At 43.1% G+C, this 18868-nt stretch overlaps 1 protein-coding gene and 1 long non-coding RNA gene across 3 annotated transcripts in view; one reads left to right on the top strand and one right to left on the bottom strand.

Annotated features, from left to right (window-relative positions):
* Positions 1–849: 849 nt before the first annotated feature.
* LOC121579726 (segment polarity protein dishevelled homolog DVL-2) overlaps positions 850–18868 on the bottom strand; it is a 49351-nt gene continuing 31332 nt past the window's right edge. The window contains exons 10-15 of one of the 2 annotated variants that reach the window (XM_041894565.2): positions 13326–13393; positions 12873–13064; positions 12296–12427; positions 7835–8011; positions 7196–7420; positions 850–3043 (exon numbers count right to left, since the gene is read on the bottom strand). In XM_041894565.2, coding sequence (XP_041750499.1) covers positions 2487–3043; positions 7196–7420; positions 7835–8011; positions 12296–12427; positions 12873–13064; positions 13326–13393 — 1351 coding nt within the window. In that variant the 3' untranslated portion in view covers positions 850–2486. The remainder of the gene's footprint in view (positions 3044–7195; positions 7421–7834; positions 8012–12295; positions 12428–12872; positions 13065–13325; positions 13394–18868) is intronic. The other variant, XM_041894566.2, reaches the window with a different exon arrangement.
* LOC121581411 lies at positions 14868–15432 on the top strand. The gene is made up of 2 exons (XR_006003198.2): positions 14868–15280; positions 15359–15432. It is a non-coding gene; the product is annotated as an uncharacterized LOC121581411 (long non-coding RNA).

Below are 18868 nucleotides of genomic sequence, written 5' to 3'. Positions count from 1 at the left end.
CACAACTCTGTTCTACATCCGTTAGTGAGCATTTTATCATTTGTCAAGATAATCCATCCACCTGAGATGTGGCATATCAAGAAGCTGATTAAACAGCATGATCATTACACAGGTGCACCTTGTGCTGGGGACAACAAAAGGCCACTGTAAAATGTGCGGAGGAGTATTTCTGTCTGTAATAAAGCCCCTTTGTGGGGATAAACTAATTCTGATTGGCTGGGCCTGGCTCCCAAGTGGGTGGACCTATGCCCTCCCACGCCCACTCATGGCTGCGCTCCTGCCCAGTCATGTGAAATCCGTAGATTAGGGCCTAATTAATTTATTTCAATTGACAGATTTCCTTATATGAACTGTAAATCTTAGAAATTGTTGCATTTAGATTTTTGTTCAGTATAATAACCATGTTATGTTCTTTTATTCAAGGACAGTGTCAAAAGTCAAATTAAGCTCCTTCTTAAAACAATTAAACAAGTGTCTCAAAAATTGTTTTGCCCCCATCATTGAATTCCAATTAAGGCTTATACACAAAATTATGTTATGTTATCTACAAATAAAAGGGAAAACTCTTTAAATCTAGTAGAAATGTATTTAAACTGTAATACAATTGCAATTTCCCCCTTACTAGCTCTGACTTTGCTTATAGCTACTTTATTGAGGAAAAATGTACTTACTATGACTGTGATATGTGGTTGTCCCACCTAGCCATCTTAAGATGAATGCACTAACCAAGTTGCTCTGGATAAGAGCGTCCGCTAAATGACTAAAATGTACAAATGCAAAATGTAAAAGTGACACAAACAAGCAAATATGACAATGCATTACTGACTGTGCCATACTAGGAAACATAACTATTCTCTTCAAGCACCTTTAATACGATTATATCAATGTATACATAAAAAATGTGTATGTCACTCAGTTAAAAAACAATGTGGGTAGGAGTGTGAGATCAAAGCTATATGAACTATTTTGTATTTTAAAAAGAAACATTCTTTGTAGCCTGGTTAAACCAGACTGAATGCAGCACTCGAAACAATGGTGAGAGCATAGCGTTCAGGCTGGTTTAACCAGGCTACATTCTTTGACCCTCCCCAACTGCTATCCCAAATACTGCAGTCAGTCCGTCTGTAACAGCTTCCATTTCCCAGTCATCCAACCAGTGCTTGAAGTGAACTGAAATAGGTGCCGGTACGGTACTCATTTTGGGTGCCAGTACTCATCATATATTTAAGCCAATATAAGAGGGGCCAGTACTAAAACAGTACAGTATTCGAGGTGCCTGTTATCAGTACCTGTGTGTACTGGCCCAATTCACGCACTGCATCAAGCTGACTGACCAGTGATGTGCAAATCACAACAGTATCAGGGGGCTCCCCAGTTACTGCAGAGGGCAGGAGGCCTCCACAATACCTGGGCCCTTATTTATAAAGCATAGCAGAGTAGAGTGCTGATCTAGGATCAGTTTTGTATTTTTGTCAAATCATAATGAATACGATTATATGGATGGGGGGACTTGATCCTAGATCAGCCTACCTACTTGCTTTGTGAACACAAACCCAACAACAGAGCTTCTCATAAAACACATCCCTACTGCTGTATATCAGTAATAACATTAGGCAAAATGTGAATGCATGAATTCATCCATTCCAATTAACAGATACATGATGTATATAACACTTTTTATCCAGCTGGTAGTGTTTAGTACCATATTCCAAGAACACCACAGCAATTCACTTCCTAGGTAGGCTAAATAACCTCCTAAGTAGACTATAGTAGTGCTATGCTCCATATCGCTACGAGTGACGTGTGTGACATGTTTATAAACATGTTATGACATGATCACAGCTATGTGACAGTGGCCGTAAAGGCGTGGCACATTGAATTATGTACAATTACTTGAATATTCATTTTTTGTTCTGTTTTCATATTGTACAAATGGACATAATAATACTGACGTACCCATGTCCTGTCTGTCTGAATAACAGAGAGAGATATAGGTATTCCTATTACCTTAGATTAAGCTCAATTTAAGGTTTTTATTAGGTGACTGCTCATCTGACAGGAATTAGTTATCTTTGCTTCCTCTAGATGTTTACCAGCTTGTAAGATAAGGCACAGATAGGTAACAATCTAGAGGAAACAAAGATAACGGATTCCTGTCAGATGAAGAGTCACCTAATAAAAACCTTGGTTAACCAATGACATCACAAAGACATAGAAGAATGGTTTGGGCTGGGTTTTTAAAGCTTTCGAAGAGTTCAAATGAATCAAAGCAACATGTGAATGTTGCTGGTACCGCTCTAATGTTGCCTTGTGCTGCAGCGTGCATCCTTCTGATTCTGCACACCAACTTCCCCATATACATACTCTGGGTGAGTCCCAGAGGGCACAACTTTTGACCAGGGCTCAATGGACTCTGGTCAAAAGTAGTGCACTACGTAGGGAATTGGGTGCCATTCGGGACACTGCCCTCTGTAGTGTCTCCACTCCTACATGACGTCCACAAAGAACTCACTGGGGTTTCCCATGGCCAGGTGGAAGGACTGGCGCGAGGCGGTGAGTTCTGGGGGCACAGAGCCCAGGTCACGGGTTGGGGGTGCCCCTGGAGGTCCCCCGGGGGTGGTGCCAGGGGGCAGGCCCTGCATCGAGGGCCCCGTGTGCCCCATGCCCTGGAGGGTGTGTGGGTGTACGTGAGGGTGATGGGGGTGCTGGGGGACCATCATAAGCATCATGGGGTTGTATGAGAGGGGGATGCCCTGTGGGAATTGGAGGTGTGGAGGGGGTGCACGGTGGTGTGAGCGCTGGCTGAGGTGGCTATGGTGGCTGTGTTCGCTGGGGGTGGCCGAGCCTCCATGTTCCCCCCTCCTCAGGCTGCTCCGTACAGAATACTCTGATTCGCTGCCGCTGCCTGAGCGAGAGTCCCTGCCTCCGTCACCGCCTACCGGTGACTTCTCATCCCGGCCGCTAGTACTGCCCACCCCTCCTCCGCCTTTCCCTCCCCTCCGTCTCTCTCCCTCGCTCCGGGTGGAGCCACTGCTCCGGCTCCCTGCGGGAGAGAAGAAGACAGGATAATGTGAGAACATGCCCCCAGGAAATCTGATATCACAGACTAACAAGAATCATACAGAGGCTATCTATAGCTCTGATTCAAGCTAGACATTTTTTAACCCTTGTTTCAATCTTCACTACAATCTAGTTTCTGAGTATGGCCTGTCAGGAAAACACTTTATGACAGCTAAAACTCTGAAATCTGACATCCTTAATTAATAATCCTTAACACATCTATTACACCGAACAAAAATATAAACGCAACATGTAAAGTGTTGGTCCCATGTCTGATGAGCTGAAATAAAATATAAAATACATTTTCCATATGCATAAAAAGCTTATTTCTCTCAAATTTTGAGCACAAATTTGTTTACATCCCTGTTAGTGAGCATTTCTCCTTTGCCAAGATAATCCATCCACCTGACAGGTGTGGCATATCAAGAAGTTAATTAAACAGCATGATCATTACACAGGTGCACCTTGTACTGGGGACAAAAGGCCACTAAAATGTGCAGTTTTGTCACAACACAGTGCCAAAGATGTCTCAAGTTGAGGGAGCGTGCAATTGGCATGCAGACTGCAGGAATGTCCGCCAGAGCTGTTGCCAGAGAATTGAATGTTCATTTCTCTACCATAAGCCGCCTCCAACGTCGTTTTAGAGAATAAGCTACGGACAACAAACACAATTGCATTTTAAATCGATGGCAATTTGAATGCACAGAGATACCGTGACGAGATCGTGAGGCCCATTGTTGTGCCATTCATCCGCTCATCACCTCTTGTTTCAGCATGATAATGGATGGCCCCATGTCGCTAGGATCTGTACACAATTCCTGTAAGCTGAAAATGTCCCAGTTCTTCCTTTGCCTGGATACTCAGTCATGTAACCCATTGAGCATGTTTAGGATGCTCTGGATCTACGTGTACAACAGCGTGTTCCAGTTCCCAACAAAATCCAGCAACTTCGCACAACCATTGAAGAGGAGTCGGACAACATTTCACAGGCCACAATCAACAGCCTGATCAACTCTATGCAAAGGAGATGTGTCACGCTGCATGAGGCAAATGGTGGTCACAACAGATACTGACTGGTTTTCTGATCCATGCTCCTAACTTCTTTTTTTAAGGCATATATATATATATACAGTGGGAGGAAAAAGTATTTAGTCAGCCACCAATTGTGCAAGTTCTCCCACTTAAAAAGATGAGAGAGGCCTGTAATTTTCATCATAGGTACACGTCAACTATGACAGACAAAATGAGAAAAAAATATCCAGAAAATCACATTGTAGGATTTTTTATGAATTTATTTGCAAATTCTGGTGGAAAATAAGTATTTGGTCACCTACAAACAAGCAAGATTTCTGGCTCTCACAGACCTGTAACTTCTTCTTTAAGAGGCTCCTCTGTCCTCCACTCGTTACCTGTATTAATGGCACCTGTTTGAACTTGTTATCAGTATAAAAGACACCTGTCCACAACCTCAAACAGTCACACTCCAAACTCCACTATGGCCAAGACCAAAGAGCTGTCAAAGGACACCAGAAACAAAATTGTAGACCTGCACCAGGCTGGGAAGACTGAATCTGCAATAGATAAGCAGCTTGGTTTGAAGAAATCAACTGTGGGAGCAATTATTAGGAAATGGAAGACATACAAGACCACTGATAATCTCCCTCGATCTGGGGCTCCACGCAAGATCTCACCCCGTGGGGTCAAAATGATCACAAGAACGGTGAGCAAAAATCACAGAACCACACGGGGTGACCTAGTGAATGACCTGCAGAGAGCTGGGACCAAAGTAACAAAGCCTACCATCAGTAACACACTACGCCGCCAGGGACTCAAATCCTGCAGTGCCAGACGTGTCCCCCTGCTTAAGCCAGTACATGTCCAGGCCCGTCTGAAGTTTGCTAGAGTGCATTTGGATGATCCAGAAGAGGATTGGGAGAATGTCATATGGTCAGATGAAACCAAAATAGAACTTTTTTGGTAAAAACTCAACTCGTCGTGTTTGGAGGACAAAGAATGCTGAGTTGCATCCAAAGAACACCATACCTACTGTGAAGCATGGGGGTGGAAACATCATGCTTTGGGGCTGTTTTTCTGCAAAGGGACCAGGACGACTGATCCGTGTAAAGGAAAGAATGAATGGGGCCATGTATCGTGAGATTTTGAGTGAAAACCTCCTTCCATCAGCAAGGGAATTGAAGATGAAACGTGGCTGGGTCTTTCAGCATGACAATGATCCCAAACACACCGCCCGGGCAACGAAGGAGTGGCTTCGTAAGAAGCATTTCAAGGTCCTGGAGTGGCCTAGCCAGTCTCCAGATCTCAACCCCATAGAAAATCTTTGGAGGGAGTTGAAAGTCCGTGTTGCCCTGCGACAGCCCCAAAACATCACTGCTCTAGAGGAGATCTGCATGGAGGAATGGGCCAAAATACCAGCAACAGTGTGTGAAAACCTTGAAGACTTACAGAAAACGTTTGACCTGTGTCATTGCCAACAAAGGGTATATAACAAAGTATTGAGAAACTTTTGTTATTGACCAAATACTTATTTTCCACCATAATTTGCAAATAAATTCATGTGATTTTCTGGATTTTTTTTCTCATTTTGTCTGTCATAGTTGACGTGTACCTATGATGAAAATTACAGGCCTCTCTCATCTTTTTAAGTGGGAGAACTTGCACAATTGGTGGCTGACTAAATACTTTTTTTCCCCACTGTCTATATATATATATATATATATATATATATATATATATATATATATATATATATATATATATATATATATATATATATATATATATATATATATATACACACACACACACATATATACATACATACACACATACAAATCACATTTACATAAGTATTCAGAACCTTTACTCAGTACTTTGTTGAAGCACCTTTGGTAGCGATTACAGCATTCGAGTCTTCTTGGGTATGACGCTTCAAGCTTGGCACATCTCTATTTGGGGAGTTTCTCCCCTTCTACTCTGCAGATCCTCTCAAGCTCTGTCAGGTTGGATGGGGAGCATTGCTGCACAGCTATTTTCAGGTTGTTGTCCTGTTGGAAGGTGAACCTTCGCCCCAGTCTGAGGTCCTGAGCGCTCTGGAGCAGGTTTTCATTAAGGATCTCTATGTTCTTTGCTCTGTTCATCTTTCCCTCGATCCTGACTAGTCTCCCAGTCGCTGCCGCTGAAAAACATCCCCACAGCATTGTGCTGCCACTACGCTTCACCGTAGGGACGGTGCCAGGTTTCCTCCAGACGTGACGCTTGGCATTCAGGCCAAAGAGTTCAATCTTGGTTTCATAAGACGAGAGAATCTTGATATGCCTTTTAGCAAACTCCAAGTGGGTTGTCATGTGCATTTTACTGAGGAGTGGCTTCCGTCTGGCCACTACCATAAAGGCCTTATTGGTGGAGTGTTGCAGAGATGGTTGTCCTTCTGGAAGGTTCTCCCATCTCCACAGCGGAACTCTGGAGCTCTGTCAGAGTGACCATCGGGTTCTTGGTCACCTCCCTGACCAAGGCCCTTCTCCCCCGATTGCTCTTGGTAGTTCCAAACTTCTTCCATTTAAGAATGATGGAGGCCACAGTGTTCTTGGGGACCTTCAATGCTGCAAAAATGTTTTGGTACCCTTTCCCAGATCTGTGCCTCGACACAATCCTGTCTCAGAGCTCTACGGACAATTCCTTCTACCTCAAGGCTTGGTTTTGACATGCACTGTCAACTGTGGGACCTTATATAGACAGGTGTGTGCCTTTCCAAATCATGTCCAATCAATTGAATTTACCACAGGTGAACTCTAATCAAATTGTAGAAACATCAAGGATGATCAATGGAAACAGGATGCATCTGAGCTCAATTTCAAGTCTCATAGGGTCTGAATACTTATGTCAATAAGGTATTTGTTTTTTATTTGTAATACATTTGCAAAAATATCTAAAAACCTGTTTTCACTTTGTCATTATCAGGTATTGTGTGTAGGTTGCTGAGGATACATTTTTTTTTAAATCAATTTTACAATAAGGCTGTAACGTAACAAAATGTGGAAAAAGTCAAGGGGTCTGAATACTTTCCGAAGGAACTGTATACCCCTCCCATCCCCTTCCTCTGTCCCTCTAGTCTCACCCTCGCTGTGCTGGCTCCCTGTGCTGCCTGGGGCATAGCTGTAGCTGGACAGCTCGTGGTAGGGGGGCGGCTGACTGGAGTAGGGGTTGGAGGTGTACTGGTAGGAGGGGAACGTGTGCATCAGGGGCCAGGGTGTTGCCCCCGGGAGGGGCAGGGGGGCCAGGGTGTCCTGGTCTGAGGCCCCACTAGAACCGTCGTTGTCATTCAGGGAGAGGTTCGCCATGTCTGGGAGAGGAAGAGAGAATAGAGTAATGTTACTGTTATAATCAGTGATGTATGATGCATTATTTGGCCTTTATTTTCAATATAAATACATTGGACATTTTACTCACCTGAGCTCTCACAAAATAAACAGCAAGAAAGTGCCATGGCAAATATACATATTTACAACAAACAGCAATGAAACTGTAAAGCTAATATACATACACAAAGTAGTACAGCAGGCATAGGCAACATCTTAAGGCTTGAGGGCCACGTCGGGATTTTGAAATTCAAAGGAGGGCCGCACATATTTATTTGGACCATTTTTTCTTCCAAAATAATCATAATACAGAGATGGCCACCTGTTGCCCATCTCTGTAGTACAGTAAAACAGGCCTACGGGCAATCAGCTTTAAAGGCTTGTGCTGTTTTACTCACAGTTCTCACAGTCGCTGAAGTCACCGAAGATGTAGTAGCACTGCTCTGAGAAGGTGATCTTGTTGACAGTGTGGCGGATGAAGCCAGCCTTCAGCAGGTTACTGGCATACTTCCTGGCTTCACGACGGTCCTGGAAGCCCTCAATGTGTTGGTAGAGCCACTCCACCACATCAGAACCTGCCAATCAATCATCCATTAGAACCCCACACTAGAACCCCACCTATGATCTACTGTAGGGTTTAATATTTTCCTGAAAATCTACCAATTTTCCTTACTGAGAAAATTGCAACCATCCCGGTAATATCCTGGTATTCCCGTTCAAACCGGAAAGGCTATTTAAAAGCATATAATACCAGTCAAAAAAAATTGACATGATTATACCACTGTAAATGGAGAAATATGGACAGGAATCTAATGGGTTTATTTAAGCAATAAGGCTTGAGGGGGTGTGGTATAAGGCCAATATACCATGGCTAAGGGCTGTTCTTAGGCACAGCCCTTAGCCGTGGTATATTGGCCATATATCACAAACCCCAAAAGGTGCCTTATTGCTATTATAAACTGGTTACCAACGTAATTAGAGCGGTAAAAATACATGTTTTGTCATACCTGTGGTATACGGTCTGATATACCACGGCTGTCGACCAATCAGCATTCAGGGCTCGAACCACCCAGTTTATAATATTGTATTTGCCACAACTTAATCAACTCAAAGTTCTGTCAAAGTCGGCACACAATTTGTTTAAAGTTTAAAGGGACACTTTGGGATTTTGGCAATGAGGCCCTAGATCTACTTCCCCAGTGTCAGATGAACTCATGGATACCATTTTTATGTCTCTGCGTGTAGTTTGAAGGAAGTTGCTAACTAGCGCTAGCGCAACTGCTAACTAGGGTTAGAGCAATGACTGGAAGTCTATGGTATCTGCTAGCCGCTAGTAGATAGCACAATGACTGGAAGTCTATGGGTAACACTAGTTAGCATTGGCTCGCGAAACTACCTCCGATTTCCTTCATACTGGACATAGAGACATACAAATGGTATCCATGAGTTAATCTGACTCTGGGGAAGTAGATCCCGAAGTATCCATTTAAATGTAGGCCTAAAATATTATAAGGTTATTAGCCTACAGCCTAGTTAAAATTAGTTTTAGCTCAGCCAGCTTGTTGGACATTTTCTCTCCCCTTGCACCTGGCTATAAGGGGGATTTTGGAAGGTTGTGGCTGTTTTTACTTTATGATAACCCGCTTATTGTGGTGACTTTGTCACAGGGAACATATCCGCTAAACAACAGACAGGAAAATAGGCCTAGTAGCGGAGATTCAGCACCAAGGATAGCGCTGCGGATGATCAAATCCCACGAATCTGAGTCAAGCCCGTGCACTCGCTTTTGTTATTTTAACATCATGGAACAATGTTGCAAATATCTATTTCCTAGAGCCGCGTTTGTAGTCACAATATAACAGTCATTTTGTTAACAGTGAGTAGCTGCAGTTTATAGTTTGAGCTTCTGCCAGTGCCACAAAGACATTTGTGAAAATGAGACGAGATTGCCTTCAGTGACTGCGTCATGTGTAGCCTGCTGCCTACACATGACAGACAGCAATTTATATAAGTCATGCAAGTAAGTGATGTATTCTATTGGGGACATTACATTGAGTAGGCTAAATATGGCTGCTAGCATTGTGATGACTGGTCTAATGTAGGCTATGAATGACGCCAGAGAGTTTGCCAGCAGCATACCACCCTGCATCCCACTGCTGGCTTGCCTCTGAAGCTAAGCAGGGTCGGTCCTAGTCGGTCCCTGGACGGGAGACCAGATCCTGCTGGAAGTGGTGTTGGGGGGCAAGTAGGAGGCACTCTTTCCTCTGGTATAAAAAAATATCCCAATACCCAGGGCAGTGATTGGGGACATTGCCCTGTGTAGGGTGCCGTCTTTCAGAAGGGACGTTAAACGGGTGCCCTGATTCTCTGTGGTCACTAAAGATCCCATGGCACTTATTGTAAGAGCAGGGGTGTTAACCCCGGGGTCCTGGCTAAATTCCCAATCTGGCCCTCATACCATCGTGGCCACCTAATCGTCCCCAGCTTCCAATTGGCTTATTCATTCCCCCACCTCTCCCCTGTAACTATTCCCCAGGTCGTTGCTGTAAATGAGAATGTGTTCTCATTCAACTAACCTGGTAAAATTAAAGTTGATATGTCCGGTTCATGCATGCAGCTATTCGCACGTGCATATTTTGTATTAGTGCAGCATAAATGTTTAATATTATTGGTCCACGGGACCTGACAAAATGTTTCTTGGGAAACTGGAAGGTGCTTGGCCAGGAAGTCCTGGGATACCGGTGTCATGACTCTCCTGACAGTGGATCAAAGGACACAGATCATCTAGGCAAATGGCTGACAACAAACAGACCCTCTCACCCACAGAAGAGGGGAGGGGGTCTGTGCCGGTCTAGACACCTTAACACTGGGTCATAAATTTAAGCAGGAGAGAACTCTCTCCCTGGCTCTCTAGTAATGAGAAAATAATGCCTTTGTGTAGAGAGAGACTTTTGATGCCAAAACCTTTTCCCCAAAAAAAGTGCAACATTGGAACATTTATTTCTATCATCCAAATGTTAAAAATGGTCAGGAGGTACCTAAAGAATAATCATGTCATATCGTTTATTATTTTGTGATGTCATTAAGGATGGTATCAATAAATAACTGTAACTCTGAAAGTGTACACATTCTATTTGTCAACTTTACATCTAAATGTTGTATAAAATACATGACTAAGTATGAGAGTATTTTGGTGAAGACAGGAATGTGATTTTAGTCTTCTAATGAGATAATTGTTTTTCATATAAACTTTTGCCCAGTCAGTAACCACGCCCCAAGTGAGCACATACATTGTGTCGGTGTGATGGAACGCCCCCTTTTTACCCGTGGATAAAAAGCCTTGGTAACGAACTTTACCTCAGACCAGAACGCGTGGAGCTGTGGCTACACAGCTTAAAAATGGTTAGACCAGAAAGACCAGAAAACATGAGAGAGTGGCGACTGCACGTTTAAAATGGTTAGACCAGAAAGACCAGCAGACGTGAAGCGTGAGCTAAACGTTACAAAATGGTTAGACCAGAAAGAGTGTAGCTGTGGCTACACGGCTGAAAATGGTTAGAACTTTGAATCTCTACACGAGGTGAAGAAGATGAACTCCCTAGACCAGAACATTGCCAGTCTACAGCTAGACATGTAAAGTAGTCTAGAACTTTGACTAAAGACACAAGGTGGGAAGAAAGGAGAATCCCATCTCAGACAACCATTGGTGCATCTGAAGTATCTGTCTAACAAACACTTCACTGCCAGAGAAGCTCTACAAAGAAGGACATTGTGACCTCTGGTGGACAATCGGAGCCTTACAAGTGAGCTGAGCGAAGACCCAGCCAAAACCTACTTTCCAGGAGGGCTTGGGTCAACAGAGATAGATGAGTGGCAAACACGTAAATACATTCATTGGTTTCTTACTATGAACGGGCGGTGGTTAGGGTGCTAAGTATTCTGATTACTGTGAGCGTAGTTTCCAATTGTATGTACAATATAAGTTTGAACCTCTTTGTCCATCTCTCCCTCCTTCTATTGACCCCTCCCGTTTTGATAACCAAGCAGTCATGCTGTTGTTAGTCCGCTAGGGACTTTTCTCATGTATGAAGTATGTATGTATTCTGTGTTATTATTTAGTTAGCTAGTAAATAAATGATTAAGCCAATTTGTGTATTGCTGACTCATAAGTAAGGTTAGGGTTCTTGCGGATTCAAGGATTATGCAACGTTCAGAATGTGACTGATATGAGGTAATGATTAATAAGTGACTGTTATCGATATATAACCTATATATATATATATATAAAAAACAATTATCTATATATATATATAAAAACAATTATCTATATATATATAAAAACAATTATCTCATTAGAAGACTAAAATCACATTCCTGTCTTCACCAAAATACTCTCATACTTAGTCATGTATTTTATACAACATTTAGATGTAAAGTTGACAAATAGAATGTGTACACTTTCAGAGTTACAGTTATTTATTGATACCATCCTTAATGACATCACATTTATTTATTTATATCTTCTAAGAGTTTAATACGGGAGATGTTAAACATCTTCTTCCGTGGTGCCCCAAAATCTTAATGAGTTAATTGTTACATGATTAATTTAAATCGAGTGACAATTAAACATAGTTAGTTGATTCGATAAATAACGGTAATCAGATTCAGATTAATGAAAGACACATCACCGGTCATCTGTATTATTATTATTTATATATTTTTCATTAAACCCTAATAATAGTTGTAACTTTTCAACCATATAACCTTTCTTTCCAATCCAAATACAACAGCACCCTATCCATGACAATGGCCATAGAAGTTGGCTATACAGCACAAACAGATCTGGAAGCAGTTCTCACCAAGGAAGGCATTGGGGATGGTGATCTTGAGCCACATCCTGTCCCGGACCTCCAGACCAGACTCTGGAGAGGCCATGGCCTTAGCCACCGACGCCATGTCAGAGTGGAGGGACAGGTTGAAGTCCTCAAAACCTGGAGAGAGATGAGGGGAGGAGAGGAGGGTAAGATTCAGAGATAACAAAGAGACTGGCAAAAAATCTTGTCATTATCAACAACTAAGGTAGACAGAACTTGACACTTGAGGGAGAAGAAGAGCGAGAACTTAAATCAGCGTTTCCCAAAGTCGGTCCTCAGGTCCCCAAGGGGTGCACGTTTTGTTTTTTGCCCTAACACTATACAGCTAGTTCAAATGATCTACGATTGATGATTAGTAGTTGACTATTTGAATCAGCTGAGTAGTGCTAGGGCAAAAACCAAAATGTGCACCCCTTGGTGTCCCAAGGACCGAGTTAGGGAAACCATGACTTAAATCTTAAACAGAGTTCAATGAGAAAAATTACAAAACTTGACTTGAGAGAAAGAGAGAGACACGAGATGACTCAAGCATACAGTGTAGTAAAATGAAAGCAGACCTTACCTTTGTGGGCCAGAGACAGGCAGAGGGACTCACGCTCTGTCTCGGTCACAGAGGAGTTGGAAGTGATGGTGCTGAGAGAGGAGCTGCCGGGGTAGGGAGGGTAGGCCCCTGTCAGGGCCACAGAATGGCTCACCCACACAGCCGGGTCTATGGGCCGGATCGGCTCATCTGGGAGAACAATGGGGGTGTACACTATGAGGAGGGGTTGTAGTCTCCTCTACCGTTGGGTGTATTTCTCAGCCAAGGCTCTTTTTGCAGTTAGTCTTTCCTCGATTTCTCGCGTCCTCCCTCTCCTCGCCTCCTTCTCAAAACACGTTGGAGGAGAAGGTCAGAGGGGAAGGGACTTTGGATTTTCGACCTCCAGTGTTTTATGAGGAGGTGAAGAGAGAGGATGCAAGGAATCAAGGAAAGAGGAACTGAGAAAGAGCCTAGGGGATATAACAGGTTACTCACTGCGTGGGAGAGTGAAGTAGCCCTGGGGTGACGGGTCCCAGCATTTAGCTACTGTCAGGATAATAGGTCTGAGTGGAGAGAGAGAAGGATAAATAGTGTGAGCAAGAGACAGCGAGATAATTATTTATCGTATTTATTTCCCTCTATTTTTTTTTAGGAGGTAGATTAGCTTTAAATAGCGCAGATAGATTGTAGCTTCCATCAATGTAATTGTATGCATCATTTCCAACCCCCATATATTGTTTTGTAAATATGTGTGTGTGTATATACATACATATACATACACACACACATACACACATACACACATACACACATACATACATACATACATACATACATACATACATACATACATACATACACATATATACATATATAGTACCAGTCAAAAGTTTGGACACACCTACTCATTCAAGGGTTTTTCTTTATTTTTACGTTGTAGAATAATAATGAAGACATCAAAACTATGAAATAATACATATGGAATCATGTAGTAACCAAAAAGGTGTTAAACAAATCAAAATATATTTTATATTTGAGATTCTTCAAATAGCCACCCTTTGCCTTGACGAGAGCTTTGTACACTCTTGGCATTCTCTCAACCAGCTTCACCTGGAATACTTTTCCAATAATCTTGAAGGAGTTCCCACATATGCTGAGCACTTGTTGGTTGCTTTTCCTTCACTCTGCCGTCCGACTCATCCCAAACCAACTCAATTGGGTTGAAGTCGGGGGATTGTGAAGGCCAGGGGCCTCATGTATCAATCTTGCGTACGCATGAAAACACGGCGTACGCCAGCTTTCACGTTCACGGTCAGATAATAATAATAATAATAATATGCCATTTAGCAGACGCTTTTATCCAAAGCGACTTACAGTCATGCGTGCATACATTTTTGTGTATGGGTGGTCCCGGGGATCGAACCCACTACCTTGGCGTTTCAAGCGCCGTGCTCTACCAGCTGAGCTACAGAGGACTACAGATGTACTAACAGTGAAATTAACGTAAGAATGTGCGTTCTTCCACGTAAACTTCAGGCCTGGCGTACGTACATTTTTGTGATGTTTGTCCGTTGGCGACTCATAGAGGCAATAAAGTGAAGTGGCAAACATTACACTACGAACTGTTCTATCGCACCTGCCAGATATTGCTTATAATTTGTAATTGATAAATGATTTGCCATATTATTGTCACACGAGTCTTATTAGAATATTCTATTAATTATGCAATTAAGTAAGAACATATATAAAGGATGTGAAAATTGATACAACCCGTCTAGCAATGGCAGCTTTGGCTTTATTAGAAGACATTTTCAATGGACAAATCCGGAGAGAACGAGTTTTTAGGGACCACGGTGATTTTCTGGCCCACGACGATGACTGGCTCATCAGCCGTTTCAGATTTCCAAGGGCTATACTCTTGGAGCTCTGCGCTGAGTTGGGTCCGAATTTGGAAAGAGAGACGGTGAGGAGCCACGCATTACCCGTTCCTTTACAGGTGCTTACTACACTTGGTTTCCTAGCAACCGGTTATTTCCAAAGAGAACTGGCAGACCGCTCAGGAATAAGCCAGTCGTGTTTGAGCCGTGCAATGCCACCTGTATGGGACGGCATCATCCGCTTGTCTACCAGGTATATAACGTTCCCATACGATGCAGGTGACCAGCCAAACATCAAAGCGCAATTTGCAGCGATAGCCGGTTTTCCTAATGTAATCGGAGCGATCGACTGCACACATATTGCTATAAAGGCGCCATCTGAAGACGAATTTGCATATGTGAATCGGAAACATTTCCATTCAATAAATGTGCAGATTATATGTGATGCACAAATGCGCCTAACAAATATTGTGGCAAGGTGGCCTGGGTCAACCCATGATTCATATATCCTTACAAACAGCATGGTTGGGATGAGACTCCAAGCTGGCAGGGTGCGCGATGGGTGGCTACTTGGTAAGTTATGCATTTAAATGTATGGTTCTATCTAAAAGTAAAATGTTTGTGTCTGTAATTATTATTACTGCCCATCAGGAGACAGTGGTTATCCACTAAAGACGTGGCTGTTAACCCCCCTCACCAACCCACAAACTGACCGAGAGCGCAGATACAATGATGCCCATTCCGCTCTCGGTCAGTTGTGGAGCGGGCGATTGGGCAGCTGAAATGTCGGTGGCGCTGCCTTGACAGGACCGGGGGATGCTGTTATACCGCCCTGACAAGGTTTGCCGCATCATACTGGCCTGTGGAGTGCTGCACAATGTCGCGCACAGGCATGGCATACCCCTTGGTGAGGTGGGGGCACCGCAGATGACCCTGACCCAGGACCAGTATATGTGCAGCACAATCAACAAGCCATTCAGGCCCGTCAACGTGTAATTGCGACAATATAAATGGTACTCAGACACAAAGTTCATTTTTGACCAATTCTTTTAATGAATGGCTTATTTCTGTGAGTGCGTCAGTGACATTTTTAAGGTGACTGTTCATTTCTTCAATGGCCCTAACAATTTGTTGTTGTGACTCCAGAACAGCATGCGTCAAGACACGGCCAGATGGACGGGCTTCAGCACTGGGGGAACATTAGAGACACGGGAGACGCTGGACTGAATGGGCTCTGGCTGCTCAGGTGGTGCGGACTCTGAGTGCGTGCCAGTGGACGTTCCCTGCGGTTCCTAAGTCCAATTAAACACAGGCACATCTTAACAGTAATTTGAGTCTGTTCCTTATTAATGGGTACACGCATTTGCAATAAAAGCAGTGGATACGTGAAATCTCTGGTGTACCTTTTTGCTATATTGCATGCATTTTAAAATTAAACGGTGGCTGGCTATGTATATCAAAGTTAAGGAAATAAATCTGAGTCACCTTGCTGGCAGTCCTGTAGTATATCCGAGTCTCCTACATCAGCGGATACGATTCCAGAGATTAACGTGTCTCCTACAATAGAGGCAACTCTCTGATCAAAGGGTGCAAGTTCATCGGTCCCTGTACCACCGCCTGTTCTGCCCACACTTTGTCGGTGCGCAGCAGTTCTCCGCTTAACTTCCACCTTTATGTCTGACCATTTCTTCTTCAGTTCATTTACGGTGCGACTCTCAGATCCCACCGCGTTGACGGCATCAGACAAACTCGCCCACTCTTTTTCTTTCTTTTGTTATTAATTCCAGAGGACAGATTTCCAAATAAAATATTTTTTCTTGTTTCTACCTCTGATAGTAGCACCTCTAATTCGTTTTCAGTGAAATTTCGTTTCTTGCTTGCTTTAGCCATGTTCTTGCAGGTTTCTTTTGCCAAATTGGACTAATTACCATATTTAAATTGATTTAATTGAGGGAGGAGACAGGGTGTGGTGTGGTGCTCGTGCATGTGCGCTCAATTTCGCGTTGATTGGGATGTACAAAGAGAATGTATGTGGAATGCTGCGTACGCAGAGATTCATACATCAGATTTTTTTGGTGCGTACGCACATTTATGGCTTTGTCCGTACGCAATGTTTTAGTATGAATTCAACGCAAGTCTTTGTACATGAGGCCCCAGGTCATCTGATGCAGCACTCCATCACTCTCCTTCTTGGGCAAATAGCCCTTACACAGCCTGGAGGTGTGTTGGGTCATAGTCAATTTGAAAAACAAATGATAGTCCCACTAAGTGCAAACCAGATGGGATGGCGTATCGCCGCAGAATGCTGTAGTTGCCATGCTGGTTAAGTGTGCCTTGAATTCTAAATAAAATCACAGACAGTGTCACCAGCAAAGCACCCCCGCACCATAATACCTCCTCCTCCATGCTTTATGGTGGGAACTACACATGCAGAGATCATCAGTTCACAAAGACACGGCGGTTGGAACCAAAAATCTCCAACTTGGACTCCAGACAAAAGGACTAATTTACACCGGTCTAATGTCCATTGCTCTTGTTTCTTGGCCCAAGCATGTCTCTTCTTCTTATTGGTGTCCTTTAGTAGTGGTTTCTTTGCAGCAATTCGACCATGAAGGCCTGATTCACACAGTCCCCTCTGAACAGTTGATGTTGAGATGTGTCTGTTACTTGAACTCTGTGAACTTATCCTCTGCAGCAGAGGTAACTCTGGTTCTTACATTCCTGTGGTGGTCCTCATGAGAGCCAGTTTAATCATAGCGCTTGATGGTTTTTGCGGTTTTTGATGGTTTTACTTCATGTCTTAAAGTAATGATGGACTGTCATTTCGCTTTGCTTATTTGAGCTGTTCTTGGAATAATATGGACTTGGTCTTTTACCAAATAGGGCTATCTTCTGTATAACGCCCCTACCTTGTCACAACACAACTGATTGGCTCAAACGAATTAAGAAGGAAATAAATTCCACAAATTAACTTTTAACAAGGCACACCTGGTAATTGAAATGCATTCCAGGTGACTACCTCATGAAGCTGGTTGAGAGAATGCCAAGAGTGTGCAAAGCTGTCATCGAGGCAAGGGTGGCTATTTGAATAACATCAATTCTCAAATATATTTTGATTTGTAAAAAAAAAAAAATTGGTTACTACATGATTCCATATATGTTATTTCATAGCTTTGATGTCTTCACTATTATTCTACAATGTAAAGAATAGTAAAAATAAAGAAAAACCCTTGAATGAGTAGGTGTGTCCAAACTTTTGACTGGTAACTGTATGTATGCACGCATGTATGTATATACAGTGAGGGAAAAAAGTATTTGATCCCCTGCTGATTTTGTACGTTTGCCCACTGGCAAAGAAATGATCAGTCTATAATTTTAATGGTAGGTTTATTTGAACAGTGAGAGACAGAATAACAACAACAAAATCCAGAAAAACTTATGTCAATTTTTTTAAAAATTGATTTGCATTTTAATGAGGGAAATAAGTATTTGACCCCTCTGCAAAACATGACTTAGTACTTGGTGGCAAAACCCTTGTTGGCAATCACAGAGGTCAGATGTTTCTTATAGTTGGCCACCAGGTTTGCACACATCTCAGGAGGGATTTTGTCCCACTCCTCTTTGCAGATCTTCTCCAAGTCACTAAGGTTTCGAGGCTGACGTTTGGCAACTCGAACCTTCAGCTCCCTCCACAGATTTTCTATGGGATTAAGGTCTGGAGACTGGCTAGGCCACTCCAGGACTTTAATGTGCTTCTTCTTGAGCCACTCCTTTGTTGACTTGGCCGTGTGTTTTGGGTCATTGTCATGCTGGAATAGCCATCCAAGACCCATTTTCAATGCCCTGGCTGAGGGAAGGAGGTTCTCACCCAAGATTTGACGGTACATGGCCCCATCCATTGTCCCTTTGATACGTTGAAGTTGTCCTGTCCCCTTAGCAGAAAAACACCCCCAACGCATAATGTTTCCACCTCCATGTTTGACGGTGGGGATGGTGTTCTTGGGGTCATAGGAAGCATTCCTCCTCCTCCAAACACGGCGAGTTTAGTTGATGCCGAAGAGCTCGATTTTGGTCTCATCTGACCACAACACTTTCACCCAGTTCTCCTCTGAATCATTCAGATGTTCATTGGAAAACTTCAGACTGCTTTCTTGAGCAGGG

This window comes from Coregonus clupeaformis, chromosome 13, assembly GCF_020615455.1.
Source record: "Coregonus clupeaformis isolate EN_2021a chromosome 13, ASM2061545v1, whole genome shotgun sequence".
Taxonomy (NCBI): domain Eukaryota; kingdom Metazoa; phylum Chordata; class Actinopteri; order Salmoniformes; family Salmonidae; genus Coregonus; species Coregonus clupeaformis.
This window is presented reverse-complemented; position numbering and strand designations above follow the sequence as displayed.